General features: G+C 40.2%; 1 protein-coding gene across 1 annotated transcript in view; it reads right to left on the reverse strand.

Annotated features, from left to right (window-relative positions):
* The window catches only part of LRP1B (LDL receptor related protein 1B), a 1,375,759-nt gene that overhangs the window by 1,114,326 nt on the left and 235,670 nt on the right, over window positions 1-25,763 (reverse strand). Inside the window, exon 3 of the mRNA XM_006028602.1 lies at window positions 20,357-20,494. Coding sequence (XP_006028664.1) covers window positions 20,357-20,494 — 138 coding nt within the window. The remainder of the gene's footprint in view (window positions 1-20,356; window positions 20,495-25,763) is intronic.

The raw sequence follows: 25,763 nt of genomic DNA on the forward strand, positions 1-25,763 counted from the left end.
GGTGGAGGTCCTGTACACAGGTTAGAAACCTGCGTGAGTGGTGGGACTTTGCTGTCTGTGACTCCCAGCAGATGTCCGGGTAGTTTAGGTTTAGTAAGTGTGAAGTAAAGATACTGAAGGAACTACATCCTAGGGAACGTTGTTAGGGCTATGACTTTTCTTAGTGCAATATGTTGGGTGTAGAAGAATATTTTACTATTAACACTTGAATAACTGATCTGTGTGTTCTTCTAAAATATTGTAGTGTGTGTCTATTTGTAGTTTAAACACACTAATTGAATTCTGTCATTTCTATATCTATTTTGTAAGCAAGAATACCATTCATATATTATTTTTTATGATCTGGATTTCATAATATCCAGTTAAACTTTTATTTTACTCCTCCCCCCCACAAGTTTCAGGGGGAAAATAAATGTTGCTTGGTAACAAAAACTGGTAACAAGTATTATACTTTTAAATATTCATAACTATCAATATATAAAATCAATATTTAGAAAGTGAATGTAGCTATGAAAGACCAGGGATAAGAGAAAAGCATAGTGGTAAGTGGCAACATATACAGTGGAAATACGTGGCGAGCATGTTGCAAAGAGAGAACTGCAGGTAGTGCTTGGTGACAGAAGGTTTGAGGAAGCAGCCTTGGTAAAATCTGTGGGAGGACATAGAGGTTTGTGGGAATTCTTTAACTTACAAATGGCTAAAACAGTGTCTTATGATTACCTAGAAATCAGTAGACTAGAGCTACACTCTAAGCACGCCCTGTTTCTTCTCCTTCACTTGTCCCCATCAGGGCCCAAATCACAATGAAATGTAGAGATCTTGTATACTGGCAGTCTGTCCTCTAAATTCATATTATGCACACAGGCCTGCTTCTTGATGCCCTGGTACCCTTCAGTACATCCACTTCCACAAGGAAGATTACTGTATTAACTCAAATAGAAGATGACTGTCCAATAATTAGTACTATATGTGTAAAACGTATAAATGTATTATACTTTTCCAGGTATATAATCTAACTGCTGTAGGCTTGCCTTGAATTTGTCCCCCTCCCACTGCTACAGCAGGGAAAATAAAGCAGGGGGCGGGAGGGGGAGTCAGGTAGCCCCCTTGCCCTCTGCCTCCTCCCATCTTCTTCCTCCTGCAGCCCCTTCCCCCTGCATTATTGTCAGACTCTGCTCTCCCTGATCATATGGAAGTCAGAAGAAAATTTGAAAACATTAACCTTGAAATTAAACATAGCTGTAGTAATTTGCATAGCACTCATACATTTAGTTCATCTAGAATTTATGCATGTTACCTTTTTTGGAACTACTGCAACTTTTAGCACAGATACATCATAAACATGCTTTTAAGGAACACTTTGGCACCTATTTAAATATAGTACAAACTATGCATAATATTCATCCAAAGGCAAAAGGCTCATGCTTAACAATATAAGTCACTGGGCTGGGCCCCATCAGAGTCAACAATGTTTCAAGCCATGGTGACCCAACAGCTCAACGCTGCTTAGTATGTTTGTTTACTCCAGATACCCCCTACAAAGGATCCATGTGATAATTAGTCCCCCATTCATGACTGAGTGTTCTTATCTTGAGTCCTGGGATGCTCCAAAAATGTATATGTAGATGAGACACAGGGCAACCTGGTCTGGCTTTGGTTCATGGAGGCCAGGGCCACATTAATCATATGTGACAGGCTGAGAGAGGGAGAGGGGGGTTTGGGGTGAACTGTTTGGGCACCCATGCTCAATGCTAGCTGCATTTAGTCAGTTTCAGACTTGGTTTCCATTACTGAGCACATGCTGCTTTTGGCAGCAGCTTAATAATAGACAATGTATTTAATGAGGCATCCTCATTGTTCTATTTAATGAGAATTTTATGTGAATGTAAGATGAGGGACTTTCTTCCCATGCTGACTGGGGAAAAAAATCTGTGTCTTATATTTGAATAAATATGCTATATTCTCAGGGTCTAAAGTTACCTGTCATGTTCTGCTATTCCAATCAGTAAAACTGCAACATTTCTACTTCATATACATATGTATTAAAATGAGTTTACACTAAATTAGATTCTATTCTACTAATCCCCAAATAAAGGATCCCATTCTAAAATTTGCTACTTACTGAATCATGTCCGTAGTATCTCATGCCTTTTCCCCGATATTCTAGTTAATCATTTATTTTTCTTACCTGCCTTATCTCTAGGCCCTCCTTTGCTTTCACCTCCCCACTTTCTCCATCTCTAATTTTACTTTGCCTCTATTCCTCAATCTTTTTCCTTGCTAATGATTTTACTTATTCATTTCACAGATTATTCTCACCATAGTTCTCACCTGTGTACCACAAACAAATAAAGACAGAGTTAATAATTTCTCTTTCTTGACTCTGTCAGATTATTATGGAGACAAGAAGATTGAAATCACCAGACAGAATATAATGAATTCTGGAAATCAGTTTAAAATTAAGTATGCTATGTGTGTTTTTTGAATGCGAGTGGAAGGCCAAAAGTTATTGCTCAACGTGTCAAGAACGAAATTGTATGTTGAGATTATTGTATCTTATCAACCTGACATAACTCTACTAGTGATGACCCTGACTTGCTTACACAGCCTTAAGAAATGATAGCAGCTTTTAAATGAGAACTTCTGTTATCAGGGAAAGACAGACGGACAGGACAGGACAGGACAGGACAGGACAGGAAACAGAGTTTCAAAAGCCCAAGGTGGATCCAAACCAACTTATGTGGGTTTCTCTAAGCAAACTAGATTAGAGTAGAACAGAACACAAGTTCAGCTTTTCATGAAGGGGTGGGGGGCACAAAGGCTGCCTGTACTGGTGGAAGTCAGCACTTTGGGGGTGCTTCTGCACACTTTCCAGCATGCTGGAGACTGCCAAGGGCAGCTGAAGGCAGCCAAGTAGCATGCCACCTCGGACTGGATGCTAAGCACATGTCCCAAGCTCCTTCCAGGAGAACCTCAGAGCAGGTCACCATGGCATGCCTCCTCCCCGCCCAACTCCCACCCCTGCTGCCACTGGCCAGGTTGCTCAGCATGCTATGGTGACCTGCTTTGGGGCTCTACTGGAAAGGGTTGGGGTCGATCAGGGCTGATCTAGCCACTCCCCAGAAGAAAAGATTGGGCCCTTCAGAGTCCCAGCAAGTAGCACCTGCTCCAAGATTCATGCCGGGTGCCTGCTGCCACCACCTGCAGTTCACTGGACTTCTGAGGCACCCAATCCTTCCTTCTGCAGAGCACTCCCTACTGCCCAGGGACATTGTATAAAGACAGAAAAATACTGAGCTATAAATGCTTCTTTCCCCCAACCCTCCCTGCACCTGACAGCTTGCTGCAGGCAGGAGGCTGGGACGGGGACAGAAGCTTTAGCAGCTGGTTCTGCAACAGCCAGCAACAACTGGGCCCACTGTGTGCTCAGGCCAAGCATCTGAGCCCAGTCGTGTTCTAGCAGGCCTCCCTGTGGGGGCAGGACAGCAGCAGTCCACAAAACAGCCTGGGATGTAGGTGGACAGCAACCTAACAGGAATTGATAGGGTATCTGGTACAGGAGTTTGACAGACTGGTCTAACCTAAACTGATTAAGTCTGATACCTTAATGATCCAAGTCTTACCTTAGACCAGGTTCTGCCATTTTTAAACCAATCTATATGCCTCTAGCTTCTGTTCTGCTACAGGTGTATACTGTCTTTTTGATCACTTATATAGGTTTGTGTGTAAATCTGTACCTCACCTAAATGAAACAAAAGAAAGAGTCCTGATTTTAAAACTACTAATATTGTTTCCTGGGCCAAATATTGTAAAGTTTAAGAGGCTGGGAAAAGACAGGAATTCATATTCTTTGTCCGATTAATTTTTTTTGAATAAAAGAGTGATTTTTTTTTTCTTTCAAAAAGCTAACTGAACCATGTGACAAGGTAATATCCAGGAAAAGAAAAAGGCCTACATGCCTGTCAGCTGACATAACAAGGGATTATAGAGAAGAGAAAAGCCTAATACTGGGATGATGTCATAGCCATAATGATGCAAGGAACATTTAAGAAGCAAGGATTTTGGGGGGGAGATATATTTACAGTTGGTCCAGGAAATATATCAACCCTCCTCAAAAAAAAAAAAAAAAAAAAATCTTGCCTCAGTTTACCTTGTCACCTGCTTTTATGTGGTGCTACGAGTGCTTGTGTTTGACCAATAAGTTATGTCCTGAGCCATGGACTTGACATTGACTAAGGTCTGGACCTGGCTACTCCTGGGCTGGTAAGGGGATTCTCCCACACAAGAACCACAGTATTCTGAAAAATGGGTGACACTTCTCATTGACCTGAAAACTTCAGTGGTACCTACACATGAATTTGGGTGTACCGTATGCTGACTAGAGTCTTAATCACCAAGCTAGAGAGTCATTCTCACTCTGGACTGATGTCTTTCTGCCCCCAAGTATTATATAGCTATCTGAACAATCAGCTGACAGTACAGAGAACCCAGTTAAAATACACTGTCAGTCTGATTTGGGGTAAGCATGTGAACCATGGTTTTCAAGCTCTCATCTCCGGTGAATTCCCTGAGCAGTGAGACTAAAAGGCTTGCTGAGTTTTCTCTCATTCAGTCTCTCTTCTTAAAGTTGTTCTATTTTGTGTTATATAATTAAACAGACACTGGATGTGTCTACACGTTGCCATTCAGAGAAATTGCTATGCCTTTGTACTTCCTTTTGAGAGTACTAAAGCACAGCACAGTAACCACCTCTACTGCGTCATGCGTGCGGCACACGGTTAGATTTTGCTGCTACATCACCACAGTGGTGTGCTAAAATGGGGGAGCACACTGCTATGGCAAGGTAGCTGCTGATCATGTGTAGACCCACATGATTGCTACATGGCCATAGTGCACCATGCAGTGACGTAATGATGTGCTATGTCGCTGTAGGGCGACATGTAGATGTGCCCATTGAAACGGAGAGTAAGGAGAGCGGGACTGACTCACTAGTTTAGCAGTTACTACACTAACCCAGGTCCTGGCACTTCTGGGTTTCAACTAATGCTTGAGTGGATGTATATATACCAACTGGAACAGGAGAGATTGAGAGTACCCTCAACCTATTCGTAGGCAGTAGTGAAAGCACTTTCCTAGGGAAGGTGGGAGATGCATATTCGAATCACTTCAGGCAAAGTAGCTGATGGAATCAAGGTCTCATCTATGATGAAAGGATTCTGCCAGCTGATAGCAGCTGCCACAGGAAACCTGACAAACCACACATACTGACACAACTTCTGAAAGATTCACATGGATCTGCTTCATCAGCTCTGCAATCAGGGTGTAAAGTGTGCCTGGGGATGGTACGAGATGCGAAAATGAGCACAACCATGTCTATATGTGCCTTTTGCTATCTGTTGACTTGCAAGTAGAAACCTTAATCCTCTCCGAAGAGGGGGAATAATTCTACCAAGAAGAAAAGGATCTGCTGCCACAGGGGAGTTTTGGTCAGCAGAACTTTGTAGTGCAGATAAGAGCCATGTCTACAGTTTTTTGTCCTGAGAAAGCATTCCCTTGAGTAAAGAGCAGATGTCACTTCCTACCCATGCAGTTCTGTACATTTAGCTCAGGAGTCTTTCCCCCCCCCCCTAACTGAAAGTATTTAGGAAACAGAATTAATTCATAAATATCTTTAGGATAAGAAAGGTTATACTTTCTTGCCAATTTCCCATTTGCAGAACATCCTCCCCCCCACACCCCGTCTCTCTCCCTCCCCCATCTCTAACACCAGATACTTATTTTATATCTATATCTTCAGCGGAAAAACAAAAAACAGTTTTCTTGGAATAAGAATCCATTGTCATGCAATGTTGATAAACACTACTTCTAAATCATATTTTCTTATATCATTTTCTGCAGGTATTAGTAAAGAAAAATTATTATTTTAATATTATTATTTTAATGCTTTCTCCACAATAAGAATATTATGGTATAGCCCCCAAAAGATTAAAAAGATAATTAAGAATCACTTGGTTGTAATAGATGACATTCCCTCTAAATGTGATCAAATGATGTATAAAGTCTACTTTATTCATTTCCTGGGATACTGCTAAATCAGATAGCACTGACAGAGCATAAAACTCCCTAAGCATTCTCCCTAGTTAGACTGTTACAATAGGACCTCTTTTAAGACTTATTTGTCTGAAGCTTGTGTTACCTCTCACCAAATGTTGCCTGGGTATACTTGCAGGATATAGATATGTTCCATCTGCCACAGAGAATGAAGGGAGGGCACCGACTTGTTCTCTTTATGCAGAGTTAAATTTCCTGCTCATCATGTGGACCAGAGAAAGATTCCTGATTATCTTTGCAGCATTACAGATCCTCCAACTCTGTTATGTAACTTATTCTAAAGTGTAACATAAGCATCTTAAAATTAAGTTTTAGCAGTGCATCTAATTCTTTGAATTCTGAATTTCTTGCATCGGACAATCTCTTAGAATATAAAACATTTTTCAGGTTATTAAATATTAGCATTTATTAACAGAAAAATACCCCTTATTTTCAATTCAACTATATTTACACATTCCAAATGGATTTTTTTTTTTACACTTCCAACTTATTAGGGCAGCCACAGAATCCAGAAAGTGTTTAAATCACTCCGGAGCTAAATCCCTGGAAACCAGTCTAAGGCAAAGCTGCCTTCAACTCATTCCATTACATCCTTTTAAGAGTCTGACCTAGCCTTGCTTATGTATCCCAGGTTTATTATTGTCTTCACCAGTGAGATTATTACAACTTGCAATATGGGGTTTTGTTATAGTTTGTGATGTATTTTGAGAGGAGTTCACTAGACATTGAAGTAGTGGAAATATCAAAAAATAGCTGAGTTATCACCTTCCATCTGTTGCAATTGCTCATGCAGAATGTGAAGAAGAACAGTACAAAGTGTAGTTCAGATACTGGTGGAAAGCCCTCCTTGGATTTAGGACTGCTTACAGCAAAGTACACGTTTAAAGCATATGTAGTGAAGAGTTTTGAGCTACAACTGATTGCACTGAATCAAGTGTTTTTCATTATATGTTTGTATTCAGGAAACCAAAACTGACAGGTATTTATTTTGCCAATTAATATTATCCTTTTATTCTTTCTTCAAGGAGCATGCTAAAATTTATTCCTCCTGCTTCAACCTGAAACAATGGCTGAGGAGAATGGGACAGCAATCATGCTAGCATATTTCCTTAGATACAATTACAATACACAAACCAACTGTGCCCCATAGATTTTACCTTAGATGGTGTTCTGCTATAATATATTTTTAGCATTTTTTACGTTGAACAAACTAATTCAATTACTGCATTTATCTTGGCACATTCCCACTATTTGTACATTCTTATCAGCTGGACTGAGTTTCTGAAAAATCAAGCACCTTGTGCATGTATATTCAGCACTTTTTTTATTTATCATATTTCTCAGCTCTTCTACTTCCTTTCTTAAATTAAGAATATTCCATCTTCTGTCGCCACTCAATCTTTCTGATCTCTGTCTCCAATTCCTTCTAACATTTCTCTCCATTTTAGCAGTTGCTATACCTATTACTTTGCCCCTAAAAACTTCTTTAGAGGCATCTCATAAAAGCTGGGATGAAATTAAATCCCTCAAACATCTTTCACTTCTATATACTCCTGCCAACCAGTTTTAATTTGCTTCACCACAGTAGGGTTTTGCAATAGTAAGTTATTAAATCACCAAGTCCGTGACTTCCTTCACTTGACAGCGGAATAGACAGAATGACCTCTTTAATTTCTATGGACTGCATGATGCTTTTCTGCAGGGAAAAGGTGAGAAAAGACAGTAAAATATACAACAAACTGAATATCTGAGTGCTGGGATGAGCAGATGATGCTGTGCCAAAACAAGAGAAATGAAGATCAATGCGCTCTAATCACTCTTCTTCTTTAGAGGCAGGCAGTGTTGTCTGTATTTGGTTCCACTGCATTCAAAATATCCCATTGGATCTATTCCATGGATCATATTATACTACTATATTATAATACAAAATATATTCTACATTGCAATATAGAGCTACTTCTTTATATACCGTTATGTAAAAAATCAAATATAAAACTTCCACTCAATCCCTGTCCTTGATTGGTCTCAGATGGGCAACAAAAAAAAATCTTAAAAGAAAAAAAAATGGCAGTACCACTGTATTTTGCTGTAGGTACACAAGATATATTTCCCCTTTAATTTGCAAGAGCAAATACTATAGCACAGAAACTGAATATTTAGGAAAAGATAGGTTTATTATTGTCCCAAACAAAGTCTTTACAGATTAAACCTTAAATCTTCAAGTCTTAAAAAAAACAGATTTTAATCCAAGCTCCCCCATTCTCCTCTTTTTTTGCACTAGCTTTTGGAATGTTTAAGAAGCCATATACTGTTTAAATACAAAACTAGAAACTAAATTGCTTTAGATCCAGGGGGTCAGTTTGGGATTTTATGGAATGCTGCAGGATTCCCTAGGCTGTTTAAAGATGTATTGCACACCTTGTAATGCAAGTTTTCTCATCCTGCAGCGGCTCACTACAGTGCCTCTGACACTGCTGTAAAAGTGGTCTTTTGGGGTTCAGTCCATGCACTTTCTTCCTTTTGGTAACAATCAAGTCTCATATCAAAGAAGAGTCTAATCCAGAACAAGATATAATGGCACAATGATTCACTCTGAATGTTACATTATGACTTCAGCAGCTCTATTGGTTTGTTTGGAGCAACTTGATTTTTCCTTTTGGCTCAGGGGTTCAATAGTCTGATGTTAGACTTACTGTTCATCACACACCTAATGGGAAACGGACAGTAAGCCTGTCAGAATGAAGCAAATGAGCTCAGAGAGATTTCTTTGCCAGGAGAAAGGAATATCCTAAGAAAAAATTAATTAGGGAATATGTCCAATTCTACCATTCCTCAGATTTTGTATGTTATACAAGTTCCTAAGAAAGCAGAGGAGGTAAAACATTTATATAATTAAGTGGTTGAATATATCTTTGCAGGGTATGAGTTTCACAATTTTGTTTCATTCTGAAAGGTCTGAAAATACCTTAAAATTCTCAACTTTACATTTTCCCCTCTGATGAACAACACTTAAAATTCCCTGGCATTACAGCTAACAGCAGCGTGGATGCATGATTCAGTAATAACAGCATTAATCTTCATCTGATAGCAACAGATCATAAAAAATGGCCTAAACAAAAAAATAATACTCCAATTATGGACTGCTACAAAAATAAAGTAGCAGCAATTATTTGGCAAATTGTTTTATGCCTATTTTCTAAGCTAAACGTGCGTATCTTTATATAACTTACTGGCCACAGGTTAAGTCTTAAATCAATACATTGTTCACTAGCATCCAAATTATCAAAAACATCATGAGGACTCCATCTGATCTGAATTATGTTCAACTGAACTTTCCCTTTAAGGTAAAACACATTTCTCCCCCACCCCACCCCACCCCGAGTGACTTTAACTAGTCTGTGAGATTTCTTTCACCCATTCCTAATGAATATTAAATTATTACAAGTTAATTCTAGTTGGTATCTTGAAGAAATGTCAAAGTATTTAAAAAAAAAATCACCTTTGGCTTCCTCAATATGGCCAATTCCAAATGTACAGCAACTATGTCGTTTGTCAAAATGTGATGTCTTTGATTCTGCAAACTCAGTTCAATCTAGATGAGGAATGAATCAGATTATCTAGCAGTGTATCTAACTTTTGATGTAATGCAGGGCATTACCATGGTCATTGTTTACCTTTATGAATGGTAATACAGGGTGCATCTACACATGCACTTACTCCGGCCTCAGTTTACTCTGCTATAATTTACTCCAAAGCAAGCATTTTCAGGCAGGCATCTACACATGTGGTGATTAGGGAACAGATTTGCTGCTCTTTGCACCAAGTTTCCTACAACCCTACAATGGGCCCCTGCCACCAGTGGGGGGAGCTCCAGGCTCCCCCAGGGTGCTAGCCCAGGGGCTGGTAGGGAGTACCAGGCCAGGAGACAGCTATCTTCTGGCCCCTGGGGGGCTGCCTGTTGCTGGGGTGGGGAAAATATCCCCCTGCCCTTGCAGCAGGGAATTCCTGGCCCTGGCTCCCCAATCAGGGGCAGGGGACTTGGAAAGAGCTTCAGGGGAGGGGCAGGTCCCAGGCACCTGCTCCTATCCACCAGTGGGACAACTAGGAGCTAGCTCCTAGCAGCACATTGGGGCAGGGAACTGGGACCTACCACACCTCTGCAGCTGTTTCCAAGCCCCATGCCTCAGTCACCCAATTGGGGCACAGGGCTGGGACCTGCTCCTGACTGGGATAGTTCCCAGCTCCTGCCTTGCATGCTGGGCAGAGGCTGGGGGGCTTGTACCCTGCTCAGCTCTGTAAGCCCGTATCTGGGTGAGGACAGGCTGAGGGTCCTGTTTCCTGTTCAGCTCTGTGAGGGCAGACCTGGGCAAGGAATGGGTTGGGGTGGGGGGACTGTTCACTGCCCAGCTATGTGAGCATGAATCTGGAGGGGAACAGGCTGGGGAGGGGTGGGGGGCTTGTTGCCCACCTAGCTTCATGAGCGTGAAGCGGGGGGAGGGGTACGGGGAAGAACAGGCTGGGGGGGCTTGTTCCCCATCCAGCTCTGTGAGTGTGGTGCTCCCCTGCCCCCACAAGCAGAGAGCTCCCAGCTCCAGCTCTGTGACCACAGGGCTGGCACTGAAAGACCCTTATCTTACAGCCTGAGTTCTGGTACCACGGGGCTGGTGATGGGAGATACTAATCTCTCAGCCTGAGCTCTGCGGTCCTGGGCTCGAGCTGGGAGACCCTTATCTCCCAGGACCAGCTCTGCAGACATCTGACATCTGAGCTGGTGCTGGGAGATAAGGGGTTTGTCAGCCCTCTGCTCCCTGATTGCAATGGCAGAACAGGGGCTGAGAGAGATGTATTTTTCAGCCCCCATTCCCCGACTGCATCTCGGAGTGGGGGCCTTGGAGCTCCTTGCTGCAGAGGCAGAGCAACATAGTTCTGGTGGAGCCCGCTCCAGCAGGAGGCAGCTCCCAGGGGCAAGGAGCTATCTCCCTCCACCTGCTGGACAGCAGGCCAGCAGCAGATTTTGCTCCCAGTCAGGTGTCTATACGAATACTATGGCATTGCTACTAACCTTGAATAAATATGCTCCTTGCATTTGCAAGTAGCAAATTTACTCAGGATGTGGAAGGTTTACTGCATAGTAAGCACATGCACGTGTAAACTATGCCAGTGCAAAGTTAAGCATCCCATGTAGACACATCCACAGAGTATTATTTTATTCACTAACTTGCAGGTAATAGAAGGGCATACTACTTGTTACTTCTTTCTTATTGTGAAAATACAATTTAAAATAATAATAATATTCCATGGTGCACACAGAGAAATATCTAGTCTTAAAAGGTAGATCATTTAATAATGTAAGGGCAAATTATTGCTGATTAAATTCAGATGTATTGGGGAGGAGAAAACAAAAGTGAGATGGATTTGGGTTTAGGCCACTGTTTCACCATCCAGTGTATTAGCATTCACTAGGAAATAGCTACTGGGAAGAGCAGAAGATCTTTTCCAAGGCCTGATCCAATGCTACAGTAAGATTTCCAAAATTTCAGTGGGCTTTAGATTTGGCTAATGGAACAGAAAAAGTACAGTCCCACCAAAAGTTGCATCATGTCCAGGCATACCTGGACATCACAGGTAGCATTAATGGTTTTTCTCCCAGTGGAACAGCAGCAACCAGGCCACAAGTGAAACTGCTGCTATTTTTGTGCCCCTGCTTTCTTACACGATTGATTATACCTATATATTCTCCTATTCACTCACAATACCTCCAGGCTCTGAGCATTAGGCTGTGAATCTTTCCTCCACCAGTGCATCTCCAATTGTAAATCTTTAGCTGAGCCCTAAATATTTATTAACAATAGGTATTTCATTTATGCTACATTATTACCTAGACATCACTACCTGATCTCATCCATCCTTATCTCATCTCTGCACGCATTTCAGTAGAACTTTTCTAATAGATAATATAGCCGATTTAATCTTGAACAGATATGTGTTTAGATACACTTGGGGGCTGTGGATGCATGTTACATTTGTAGCACTCTATATGCCCCTCCAGCACTACAAAAAGCAAACACACATGTTGAGGGTTTCTGTGGTTCTACAAAAATGGTAGATCCATCACAGATTTGTTTTTTCTTTCCAGTGGGAACTTCTTTGCAGCACTACATGTAATGTGTATACAGTTACATGTTTCAGGGTTGTTGGTTGTAGCTGTGTTGGTCTAAGGACATAAGCAGACAAGGTTCTTTGGGTAAATGTGACATCTTTTATAAGACCTACTAAATAATTGGAAAAATTGTTCTTCACAAGCTTTGGGGCACAGACACCCTTCTTCAGGCATAGGGAGAATCTGTAGCAGGAGGTTGCGGAGGACACTTTTTCCAACTATTTAGTTGGTCTAATAAAGGATATCAAATTTACCCAAAGAACCTGGTCTGCCTACCCTTACTACAGAGTATCTCATGGTTCCCCAGCACTCCACTGTGCTCTGCTCTTCCTCCTTTCTTCCTGCAGTGGCTTTCACAGACCTGCTGTGGCCCTGGGGGAGTAGCAGCTGTGCTACTCCCCCAGGGCAGTGGTTCTACCTGCTGCTACTACCATTGAAAATAGCCTTTCCTCCCCCTTACCCAGAGAAGCCCACTTGCCTGCTGAGGTACTCTGTAGCTCTCCAAATGCACATGTACATAGCACGACATATATACCTCTGTACTACACTGCTGTACAACATTCCTGGAGAGTTATTAAAAACCTTACTGCTGAGCAATAAAACTTCTGTGCTGTTCCCAATATTTAATATAAACCTACCTGTAGAAAAAAGAAATGGTGACTAGTGTGTAATGTACAATATACTTCACATTTATGTTTCTCTGGTCACCAGGATCCTCTCAACATTTTCTCTGTTAGATAACCTTCTATGATCATCATTGCAAAAAGAAATGTGTGTTTTGAGGTACTTTGAAATGGAATCAAGAATATGTAGTACCTTTTTACTCCTATGGTTTCTGCTTTCAATCAAAACCATAGTTAATATAATTATCCCTGTTATTTCTGTAACTAGTAAGCAAGCCAAGTGAAAAAAAAACAAAAAAAACCCGCCAGACAATCTATAGATTGTTGTTTGTTTTTACTGTGACTGCAGTTCAGAGATGCAGTGTGCCCTGGCAATCATCTTTTCTTCAACTTCTTATGTAAATATAATAGAAATATTGTTCAGATGTAAAATTGGATTGCCTAAATCAGTGGTATATCCATATTCATGAAATGTAGACATATAGATTGGGAGGAGACCTTGGGAGAGTATCTAAGCCAACCATCAGTACTGAGGCAGGAAAAGGTTTACTTAGACCATCCCTTATAACTGTCTGTCCAACCTGTTCTTAAAATCTTACAATGAAAGAGATTCCATAATCACCCCAGGTAGCTTATTCCAGGGTGTAATTATACAGAAAGTTTTTCTTATGTCTTACTTAAATCTTCCTCGCTGCAGGTTAAGCAAATTCCTTCCCATTTTATATAACATTTGAACCACAATCAAACTATTTACATATTCGAAGGGAGTTACCAGGTCTGCTGTGTTTATAGACTAAACAAGATCAGTTCCTTCATCCTTTCCCAATAGGCCCTTTTCTCTAACCCTCTTATCATACATGTTAGTCTCATACTGGTGGTCTCTAATTTACCTATCTTAAAGTGCAGTGTCTGAAACAGGAAACAGTATTCACCTTAGGTCTCAGTACTGGTGTACAAAGTAGACTAATTATTCCCAGTGTCTTATACGTGACTTTCCTGTTAATACTTCCCAGAATAAGATTTACTTTTTTTGCACCATCACATTATTGAAATTTATTCTATTATGGAAGAAAGCATGGCAGGTAGCACTTTCAAGACTTTAACATGCCCCCCTGCCCTGCCTTATGTGAGGCATTAACATAGCTAACTACCTCTCCTTACTTGATTATAACCAGCTCTATACCCCACAGATTCCTTCCTGCAGTACCGATGCCTTGATACTTATTCCTAATTTTGTATTAATGCATTTTACTGCTCTTTCTTAACTGTAAAATTTTTCACTTGACTTTATTGAATACTAATCTTGTTGACTTTAGTCGATTTCCCCAATTTTGATACTTTTTTTCCAACATTCTGGCAACCTCTCTCAGATTTAAGTTGTCTACAAATTTATAATGGTTCTCTTTTCCATCACCCATATTATTAATGAAAATACTGATTAGACAAGGATAAAGGGCTGCAATTTAAAATGTCCTTTTGTTTGACTTTTGCTGCATTTTGCAGCCAATTGTATACCTTACCTATGGTTATTTCAGCTACACAGGATTTCCTCTAGTTTCCTTAGAGAATGTCAAAAGCTTTACCAAAGTCAAGATATTTGCATCTAGTGCTTCACTTTATTCACTAGGTCAGTTACCTTATCAAAAGATTTCTCCTTTGAAACTAGATTGGATTTGGTATGATTTCTCTTGACAAATCCAGGTTAGCTATTTTTCATCACCTTATTATCCTATAGGAACTTGTAAATTGATTATTTAATATTTGGTTTCAGTATCTTTTGTTGTTTTGAAGTTAAGCTGACTAATCTTTAATTCCCTGGGCTCTTCTTTTCAAAGATAGGTACTATGTTTGTCCTTTTCTGGTCCTCTGAGAGCTCACCCGTCTTCCGTGAGTACTTGGAGATAATTGCTAGTAGTTCAGAAATTGCTTTGGTTAGCTCCTTAAGGGTAAATTTCATCAGGCCCTGCCAACTTGAATACATTCAATCTATCTGGAAAAAAAAAAATTCTTTAACCTGTTATTTCCCTATTCTCAGCTGCCTACTTGCGCCTTAAAACAAAATAACTGTTTGTTTCAAAGGTCCAGTTACAATTAACCATTTGTGTGAGAACGAAACAAACAAAAAAAAGATATTGAATACATCAGCCTTCTCTGAACCATGTGTTATTTGTTCTCCTTGTCTGTTGAATGCTTTCATTTGTCTTCCTCTTATTTCTAATGGATTGATAGAATTTTTTCATGTCATCTTTCATGTCTTTTGCTAGTTATATCTCATTTTGTACATAGGCTTTCTGATTTTACCCCTATATCCTTGTGCTATTCTTTTACGCTCACCTTTAGTCACATGTCTTTGTTTAGACTTTTTGTACATTTCCTTTTTGATTTTCAGATCCTTAAAAGCTCTTCATGAAGTGATACTGGTCTCTTACTATGCTTCCTATCTTACGTTTACATTGCTGCTGTATCTATAATGTAGTCCCTTTCAGTAACTGGCAGTTCTTCTGCACTCTTTTATCCCTTAGAATTGCTTCCCAATAGACCTGACCTACCAGTTCCATAAGTTTATTGAAGTTTGCATTATTGAAGTTCATACTTCTTTTTCTGCTGCTGTCTCTCTTTGCTTTTCTTAGAATAGCAAGCTCTACATAAGAACGTAAGAGATACCATACTGGGTCAGACTACAGGTCCATTTAGCCCAATATTCTGTATCTCATACCGATGCAAAGCAGGTGATAAGAGGAAGAATAATTATGCAGAGCCTGTCCAGGCATCTTCTTTTCCCACCTCCCTTTATAGCTTATAGGAGTTGGAAGCTTAGAAGGTCCTAATTAGAAGGTCAGCTCTGTAAAGTTGTGATCACATTCAGAAAAATGACTAATTTTTGCCTTTTAAGCACTTCCTATTATTAATCAGAATCTAATTTAAAATAGACACTCATCTACTAAATTCTTCAGCTTCTGAAATTAAATGCTGTTGACAACACATTCCAAGTACTTAATTGATTATGTTTCCTATGGTATTGCTTTCCCAACAGATATCTGACTAATTGAAGTCCCCCATTATCACCAGGTCCAATTAAATCAGAATATATGACAAGAAATCTGACAAAGGAGGAAGCCACTTGACCTATCATGAAATGTGCTTTATCCTTTGTTTATGACTCAACAGGTTTTCCTCAGAAGAGAAAAAGAAAAATCTCTGTGAACAGTAGAGTCAAAGAGGTCTAATCATATTATGCCCCATTAAGCACTAGCTTCTTCTTTTTAAATTCACCTGAGTTTCACAGGGACCCAAAATCTGGGCAGACATTTTGCACTTCTAGACTACTCCAGTGGTACTATAATTTTAATAAAGAAAAAAATATACCATATAAGTGAGGTTGCTATTGTATCTTGCACAGGTACAGTATTTAAAAAAAATGGAAGCATTATTCACGGAAGTAATGCATACACACACACACACACACACACACACAGTGTAAATTCCTTAGAATAGCGACCATCTTTTTCTCTTATGTTTGTTCAACGCCTAGTAGTGGTCACTACCACAACACAACTGGATGCAAGCAGACTGTTTAGACATTTTATCCAATGATTTTTTTTTAATGTAAACTCGAAACAAGGACTTTCCCCTCCAAAGGAAATGAACAAATCAGTGGATTATAGAATCATGATCCTTTTTTTTTCTCTTTCTTTTTTTTTTCCTTCTTTTACTTTCTCTGTCCCTGGTTCTATCCATTTGCATTTCTTTCCACTCAGTAGCACAGCTTCAAGAAGGGAGGCAGAAAGTGCCTCTATCCAATCTATTCTATAGGGTCTAGATTTTGGGGCACTCCATCCCTAGAGAGATGGGATATGTCAATATTCCTCTATGAGAAAGTCCCAACTTGTTCCTTAAATGGGCTTTAAAAGTCATCAAAAACAAAGACAGTGGGTATGTCTACAGGTGCATGAATGCATTTTTCCTAATGTGCATTAAATTTATTACCTCCAATGTGAGGTACTAAATTAATGTGCATTAAGCTCCCCTAATGTGCAGTAGCACAAGCACATGCTTTTCAGTTGACACTTGATGTGCAGTAGCCTATTTTACTGTGCATTAGCATAATAGCACAGTTTTTTACACGCTGCTTTAATGTGCAGTAAAATAGGCTACTGTGCATTAAGGTACAAGTGTAGACATGTCCAGTGGAACCAAATATATAGCCCTTGAACTTAAAATGAGTTTGGAGAACTTTGTTGAAAAAAGAAATTCCCAGGAAAAAATTGGGCTAATAATTTACTTTATATAAGATGTTGTCAATGACCGTGAGCTTTGAGCATACAGTTTCTGTCTTTCAAGAGTATTCTATGCCTTCAGAAAGTATTAAAGAGTTAATAGATATAATGGGTAAATGACTGAATACAGATGTCATCTTAACACTATTATATGTTGTAGGTTTCAGATATTTCTAGTCTGTAATCAGTTTTAGCAAACCAAATACATCCCTTAGTTCTGAAGGACACTGAAGCACATAATATAAAACAATCACACATAATAAAACCATTTTTATTGTTATTGCTCTGAGGCTGAGTCTGGTGGGAGGTGGGGGGCAGTGCTGAGGTGATTGTGGAGTTTGGCTGTTGGGGGGAAAGTCAGGCTTCAGGAAAAAAAAAAAGGCCTCTGCTCCCAGTGCTGTGCAGAGCCCAGGGAGTGGGAGCTCTGTTCCTCTCTACACTCCCCCCTCCCACACAGCTGAGAGTCCAGGTTTGGCAAAGGGACAGGCCCAAAGCAATCGCAGAGGTGGGATGCAGCGGGGGGAACCTCCATTCTTTGGCCCCTTCATGCTGTGCAGACCACAGATGGGGGTCCTGGGACAGGGAAGGGGGCACTGTTCCCCCTATTACTGCCCTCCCCCCATGTCCCACACTGTCTGGGCTACTACCTGTGCAAAGTGACACTCAGAGAAAAGAAGAACCTATTTATATTTGACCTTAAGTAAGGCCTTGACTTTTAATCTGCTTCCTTTCCTGGTCCCATTATTAATCTCCTTGATTTAAACATTTTAAATTACAAGTGAAGTCCATTGTCTACTACTTGAATTAGTATTTTTATTCTCTGCACCTTTATCCAGACTTGCTATGTAGTATATACATCTAGCGAGGATTATACATTTTAATTGTGATTAATTAATTAATACTATTCCCTTTGACACACTCATTTGTAACTTCAGAAAATGTAAATGTGGCCTAAAGACTGCTTTTGGCTGATTCCATTATTCATTACCATGTTATAGCCAATCTCCAAGTCAATACACAAGCAAAATTTCCATTAAATTTGGGTGAAGTTTTGCTTAATAAGGAAAACAGAAGTGGATCCTTAATAAGGATACTCGATTTCCATCACTTTGAATACAAATTGTCATCTATTTTATGGAGGATCCATTCCATGGACTTTATCATCAGTTGCAGTAAGTTTAAGTGGCTCTGTTGACCTCAGTGGCACTTCTGTTAGTCAGTCTTTCCTCTTACATTTACTTTTCTTTTAGCAGTTGATCAGAGGTTGTTTATTTCCTTTTGATTTGTGTGTGCATAGGAGGGCGAGGAGAAGAGGCAGGTGTTTTCTTTATATGAAGATTACAATTCCAGTTTTATTTTATTAACTCTACGTATGAGTATACTCTTAACAATGTCTATCACTCACTATATTCTTTTGAGATTGCATTATCCCTCTTGTGGTAAGGTGGTCTGTTTCTGATTAGAAGAGATATTAAGAGTCAACAACAAATGAATATCTTTGTCATAGCAGTGAAGAATACTGGCCAAAGACTGTTGACTTGCTAATGACCCTAATCCTCTTTAATGAACACAGATGGTAGGCAGCAGCCTACAAGGAAAAGCAGAAAGAAAAAAATCTCAGAGGAAGTTGTTATAAACTGCTGTTCAAAACAGATTCTCTCAAGCAAGGGGAGGCCAGAAGAAGAAGAGAACTGGAGTAGGAGGAAAAGAAGTGCAGAACTGGCCCAAACTCTCTAGAAAGACATGGACACTGATGGGTCATGGACCCTCATGTATCAGGAAAAGGATATCAAAAGGAATTAGATATACTGGCTGTTCAGCTAAATGCTCCCTTGCATTAGGGTGAAGTTATATGTTATATTTTAACCATACTTACAGCACTTAACACAGGAGTGTCCACATATTAAATCTTGTTAACTTGTGCTAAGCATCTCATAATTATGCCACTTCAGGCAAGGGTTAGTTTTGGGCTGTGCTATGTAGCTCATGTTAGGGTAACTCAGTGTGATAAAACAAGCAGTTTTCAATCCTTCAGCATCCCAGGATGCATCGTGAGCAATCACTTTCTCCCCCCCCCCCCCCGCCGAAACAGAGCAGGGATAGAGCCCAGGGGTGCCTATACACATGCTCTTGGGAGCCACTCTAATTAAAACACATCAGTGTCTCATGTATTCAGTGTTCCATGTTTCAAAATGGCAGCGGGGCACTTTAAATAAAGCTAGTTCAATGACCTTAAGTTAAAGTGCCCCCGCCACCATTTTGGAACGTGGGAAACTGAACACGAGATGCTGCAGCATGCTACAGCACGCTAATATGAACACTATAGCAAACTCAATTAATTAAGTCTGATCATAGGCGTTCTAATCGGAGCACACTGGAGCATGTTTATATATTATAAACAAATATATGTTATATATTGGAGCACCCCAAGTGTCCTTGTTCCCAGCAATTATCCTTTTTGCCAGCCCTTTAGTGGCAAGTCAGAGCTGTTCTAAGTTTAACACCACTAAACATTAAGTGTAATGTGTAACTTCACCCAGTAGTTGTAACACACATGATTTATATGGAATGCTTAGCTAGGTAATTTATATTCAGGCTTTCTGATAGACAGAATTAAGGTAAAGAAAATCTTTAAATCATAAGATTATTTGAATGAGAGTCCAAAGCAAGATGAAATCCAATATGTAAACCTTCATGGAAAAAAATCATACAAAAGAAAAATGATTCTTACTAAAAAATATAATACCTTAACAAACAAAAAGTACCATTTTACCACAAATTTGTTTGCATTTGATTTTCTTTAAATAAGAGATTTGGGGGAGGGGGGCGGAGGATGAGAACCATTATATACTACCTAATTTTTGTACCCCAAAGGAGAGGTTTCCTTCTATTTCCTTCCTCAGTACAAACAATTCCATTTTTGTAACTTTGTATTTGTTAACAGAATGTCTGAAAGCTTGTATGTGTTTTTTTTTTCCTCCTGCCTATATTTGTTCTACAAAACACAATATGTTTTTTGATGTTGGCTTTGAAATGTACATTAAGCATATCTGCAGCCATATTTTTATATACATAAGAGTTAAAAGACAAAAAAGTCTGCTAGGTCACTTTGAATTCACACTTAAAAGTGCATCCTGTTAAAAGACATGAGGTGGATGGCATTTTTCCCCAGCAAATTCACTTACCCCGGCAATGTACTCCCTCGTCATACCCATCAGAACAGTCATATGCACCATTGCAGAGTTGGGATAAGTGAATACATCTGTTTGTACCAATGCAGGTAATATGATTCAGGGGACATTTGAATTCTATTTCCTCAGGACCTAAAAAAGAATAAAGACATTATGTTTATGCCCATAAAAAATGCAGAGAAAGCACTAAATATTGTCATATATTAGCATATTTTTAAACACAGGGATGTCATGTAATTGGCTACTGTTAAGCTTTTCAATGCTTTACCAATATTTTAATTAATAGATTACACTCTCTTGAATAAGGATTAGCATAATTAAGGGACAATCAACTTCTCAAGGAGGATTATTTTATAAAAGCAAGGTGATGCAACTTACAGTTTTTTAAAGACATTTGCTCTATTCTAAAGATTGTAGATGGTGATTTTTTATTGAAGTCTTTTAAGTCATCATCACAGCCATGAACTAGGATTTCACCAGTCAGACAAGCAACAATAAAAATGAAAAAAAAAACAAAACAAATAAAAAAGTCCTCACCTATCAAATGCACAACATACATGAAGATTCTTCTTTTTTATTCTTTTTAGATATCAGCAATTTGATTCATAGATTGTTAGGGGCTGGAATGGAACTTGCAGATCATTGGGTGCACCCTGCCCCCACTCCCACCCCCCTGCTCTAGGCAGGAAGACAACTCAGGTCAAGTGACCCCAGTGAGGTGATTGTCCAGTCTCATCTTGAAAACCTCCAGGGTAGGTGACTGCACCACCTCTGGAGGGAGTATATTCCACAGTTTGATCACCCTGACTGAAGGAGTTTTTCCTGGTTTTAAGCCTGAAGTGGCCTTTCAGGAGTTTCTGTCCATTGGTCCTGGTGCTCCTCAGAGGTGACCTAGTGAACAGTTGTTCACCGAGCTCCTGGTGCACTCCTCTGATATAGTGGTAAGCCGCTATCAAGTCTCCTCTCAACTTTCTCTTCCTTAGGCTAAGGAGGCTCAAGTCCCTCAGCCTTTCCTCGTATGGCTTGCCTTGCAAGTCCCTGATCATATGAGTAGCTCTTCTCTGGGCCCTATCAAGTTTTTCCACGTCCTTATTGAAGTGTAACACCCAGAACTGGATGCAGTACTCCAGCTGCGGTCTCACCAGCACTGAGTACAGCGGGAATATCACTTCTTTAGTTTTACATGAGATGCATCAGTTGATGCATGCCAGCGTGTTGTTTGCCCTGTTGGCCACCACATTGCACAGATGGTTCATGTTCATGCGGTGGTCAATCATTACCCCTAGGTCCCTTTCAGCCGTGGTGCAGGCCAAGCTGTCACCTCCAAGCCTATATGTATGTTGAGGGTTATTTGCCCCCAGATGGAACACCTTACATTTGTAAGTGTTAAACTTCAGTTGGTTCTGGTCTGCCTAACTCTCTAGCCTGTATCTGCAACCTATCTTTTGGCATGGCCACACTGCTGCATAACTTGGAGTTATCTGTGAACTTGGCCAGGGAGCTTTTCCCTCCCCCATCCAAATCATTGATAAAGATGTTGAAAAGCACCGGTCCAAGCACAGACCCCTGAGGGACAGCACTAGCCACTTTGTGCCAAGACAACACAGATCCATTCATGATAACTCTCTGGGCTCTATCCTGTAGCCAGTTTCCCACCCACTGAACCAGTGAGCACCTGAGCCCACAATCTTCCAGTTTTCCCACAAGGATATCATGGGATACTAGATCAAAAGCCTTTTGGAAGTCTAGTTATATAACATCTACCTTGTCTCCCATGTTCACGTGGTGAGAGACCTGGTTGTAGAAGGAGATGAGATTGGTAAGACAAGACCTACCCGTGACAAAGCCATGCTGGCTCTCATTCAGAATCTTACCTTCCACGAGTGTATCGCACATAGATTCTTTAATGAGCTTTTCCAGGATTTTCCCTGGGATAGAGGTTAGGCTGACTGGCCTATAGTTGCCCGGATCCTCTCTCTTCCCCTTCTTAAAGAATGGCACAATGTTGGCCCTCATCCAATCTTCAGGGATCTCCCCTGTGTGCCATAAATTCTGAAAGAGCTTTGACAGGGGTTCCACAATGACCTCAGCCAGCTCCTTCAGCACTCTCAGATGGAGTCCATCTGGTCCCACTGACTTATAAACATCTAGCTTTTCTAGCTGGTATTTATCCCACTCAATATCCACAGTGGAGATGCTTTCATTCCCAGCACGCCCCCTATGAACCTTATTTTGCTTATCTTTCCCCTTGGTTTGGTGAAATACCGAAGCGAAGTGAGCATTCAGGAGTTCAGTTTTTTTCCTGAATGTCAGTTACAAACTGTCCCAAGGTGTTAAGCACGGGTCCCACACCTCCATTTGTTTTCCTTCTACTGCCTACATACGTAAAAAAAAAAAAAAAAAGGACTTCTTATTGTCCTTGACTCCCATGGCTAACCTAAACTCAGTTGCTGCCTGCGCTTTCCTGATCACATCCCTACAAGTGCTAGCCATTAAAGTATACTCCTACTTGAGGTCTGACCCTAGCTTCCATTGTGCATATACCTCTTTTTTCATTTTTAAGACAACCACCATGTCCCTATTAAGCCAGGAGGACTTGCCAGCCCTCCCACCTTTCCTCTTTGCAGGGACGGTGTTCTTTTGTGCTTTGAGGATTGTGTCCTTGAGCAATGACCACTCTTCACGTACCACATTTTGCCTTCCCTTCCTGGTCCCTCATCACCTCTCCCACTAATGTTCTGAGCCTGTCAAAGTCAGCATTCTTGAAGTCCAGGACTTCAATCCTGCTGGTTGATTTGTCGACCTTAAGGCAGATGGTGAACCTGATAATTTCATGGTCACTGCCACCAGGTTACCCTCAATGTTCAAGCCACACACCAGATCATCTCCCTTGGCCAAGACCAGGTCCAGGAGAGTGTTGCCTCTTGCTTGCCCTTGTACTTCCTGGGTCAGAAAGAGCTCCTTGATCGTGGTCAGGAAAGTGTGTGAACAATCTGACCTAGCCAAGTGTTCCTCCCAGGCTAGGTCCAGGTAACTGAACTCGCCCATAACTACCAAGTCCCTTCCACGTGTGACCTCTGTCAGTTCTCAAGAGAACTGCAGATCCAGCTTCTCCCCTTGGTTCAGTGGCCTGTAGTAAATAGCCACAGTTAGGTCTCTCTCACCTTGCCCCCCCCCAACCCCCCACCCAGTAGCTTGTCCCAGACAGTTTCAAGCTGCTTATCTTTGGAGCCAATGTCAGCCTCCAGAGAGATGTACTGCTCTCTCTAACAATCTTTTTAGACATCATTGACTATTTATTCTGCTCTATGGATATGGAAGAATAAGAAGCAAAACAAGTTTTAATGGGATTGGACTGATTATTGTAATTATGATAATAAAAACTATCATAATAAAATTATATTACAGTAGGTTAGGACTCCAAAATTGCTCAGGTCTCCATTGTGCTAGGCATTGTAGATACACAATATAAAAAAAAAAACAAAACAAGCCCAATAAAACTTGGAGTGTTCAAACAGGGAGTTGAGAAACAGCTAGTATACAGCAATAGTAGTGAAAATAAACAGCTACTTGCTTTGTAAGAAATTTTGGTCAAACTATGTATACATGTGTTGTCCTGCATAAACCTGGAGGGTAAGGGGAATTATTAGGAAACTGCTTGAAGCTCCCTGATGCTCAAGCATAGGGGCACAGTCATATTGGGCACAGGTTCTGCCAAGATCCAGGTTTGCACTAATCTCTATGAGGTAATTATAGATCTCAAGTGTACTAATAAAGACACTGAGAAGCACTCAAGCATAATCAGTCCTCCCACTCCCAGCTTTCTACTCCAAGACCAGAGGGTTAGAATGACACAGGGACTGAGTACATCAACTTCACCTCAGCTGAAAAATCCCTCCTACCAAGGCAGTTTCAGCTTTCCAGATTTATCGGCTTCTCAACCCCCTTGTTCCACGTGAGTAGAGCAAAGGAATACAGGTAGTGTTATCTGTAGTAGCTGAATGTGATGTTTATGGGTGAGAGCAACTGGGAAGAGTACCTTACATTCCCTACATGAAGTACAATTCCAAAGTGGGTCAGGAGTAGGGTCAGCAGGAGATAATGAAGCCTGGAAACAACTTGTACGATCCCAGCTTTCAAGGATCTGCTTTAATGTGTGTTAAACTTGCATTTGTACTTCAGTTTCACTGGCAGTGAAACTAACCAAAAAGTTTAGCAGAACTATTTTTTCACTCCCTTCTATAGCCTGTATATCACTGTATCAAAGCAACTAACAAAGTAGGGAAGACACAGAGATAGGGTCCACACTCCACCCCCACCTTTAAAACCATAAGCATGGTACATGAATATGAAGTGATGCATTCATTAATTTGCATATAAGCACCAGATCTCTGGGCCTTTAGCTTTAACAGGAATGACTGGATATTGTCAAATGTAAATAAGACAAATAGAAAATAAAAACCCAGGATGAAAAAATGGCAGGTAAAGTAAATTTATCATGAGTAAACTTTAAATATTAGAGAAAACCACAATTTTGGTAATTAATTCAAAGCTTTGAATGACCACATTCAGAGCCCCCATAATTTGGTTTATTAACAGAAACAAGAGAAATACTTGATTCTACAATAATGTTATTAAAACAAAGACTCTGAACAGAAATATACTGCAATTTCTAATACATTATGAGACTTGTAGGATTACTTGCTAAATTCAGTTTAAGAGGAACTAAGGTTAAAAAAAAGGATGAATATGCTACAAAAATATGTATTAATCATGAAGCTACATTTTCAAGAGAAAATGCTAGTGTTTATCAAAACAAATAAGCAATAGATCAGGAGGACTGATTAGCATACAAATATGATTAATATGACAGATTGGTTGAGCTATATGAATACTTAGAAAATGTTCTTTTACTAGCTTATTCTTATGGAAAGCTCAGGTCATTTTGTCAACTTAATTTATAACAAAACCTGAGCTAAGGATGCAAACTAAACTATATATTCAAGGCACGTGTTTCTAGAAAATAACTCTCAGACCTAATAGGACCCAATTATGCACTACTGCTACCCCCGTCTAAACCAGTGATTACACCATGAGATCCTTTGAAGGTTGATGCACATACCAGCACTGTTAGGTGTGCAGACATCTACATGAGTCACAAGATAAACTCAAAAATTTAAAATGTGAATCTACAGTGTGAAAAACAGTTTGACCTCTTCTGGTCTTTTTAAGCTGGTTACAACAGAAGAATTGTTCTATCAGTCAAAAAATGGATAAAGTTAGTTAGGAGCTGGCATTTTCCAAGGGGCTACCCTGAGTCTAAAAGGGGTGTGTTGAGTCAAAAAAAGGTTGAGAATCCCTGGTCTATCTATATCTTCAGCTTTTTAACTGTCACAATTCC

This window comes from Alligator sinensis, unplaced genomic scaffold, assembly GCF_000455745.1.
Source record: "Alligator sinensis unplaced genomic scaffold, ASM45574v1 scaffold533_1, whole genome shotgun sequence".
NCBI lineage: Eukaryota > Metazoa > Chordata > Crocodylia > Alligatoridae > Alligator > Alligator sinensis.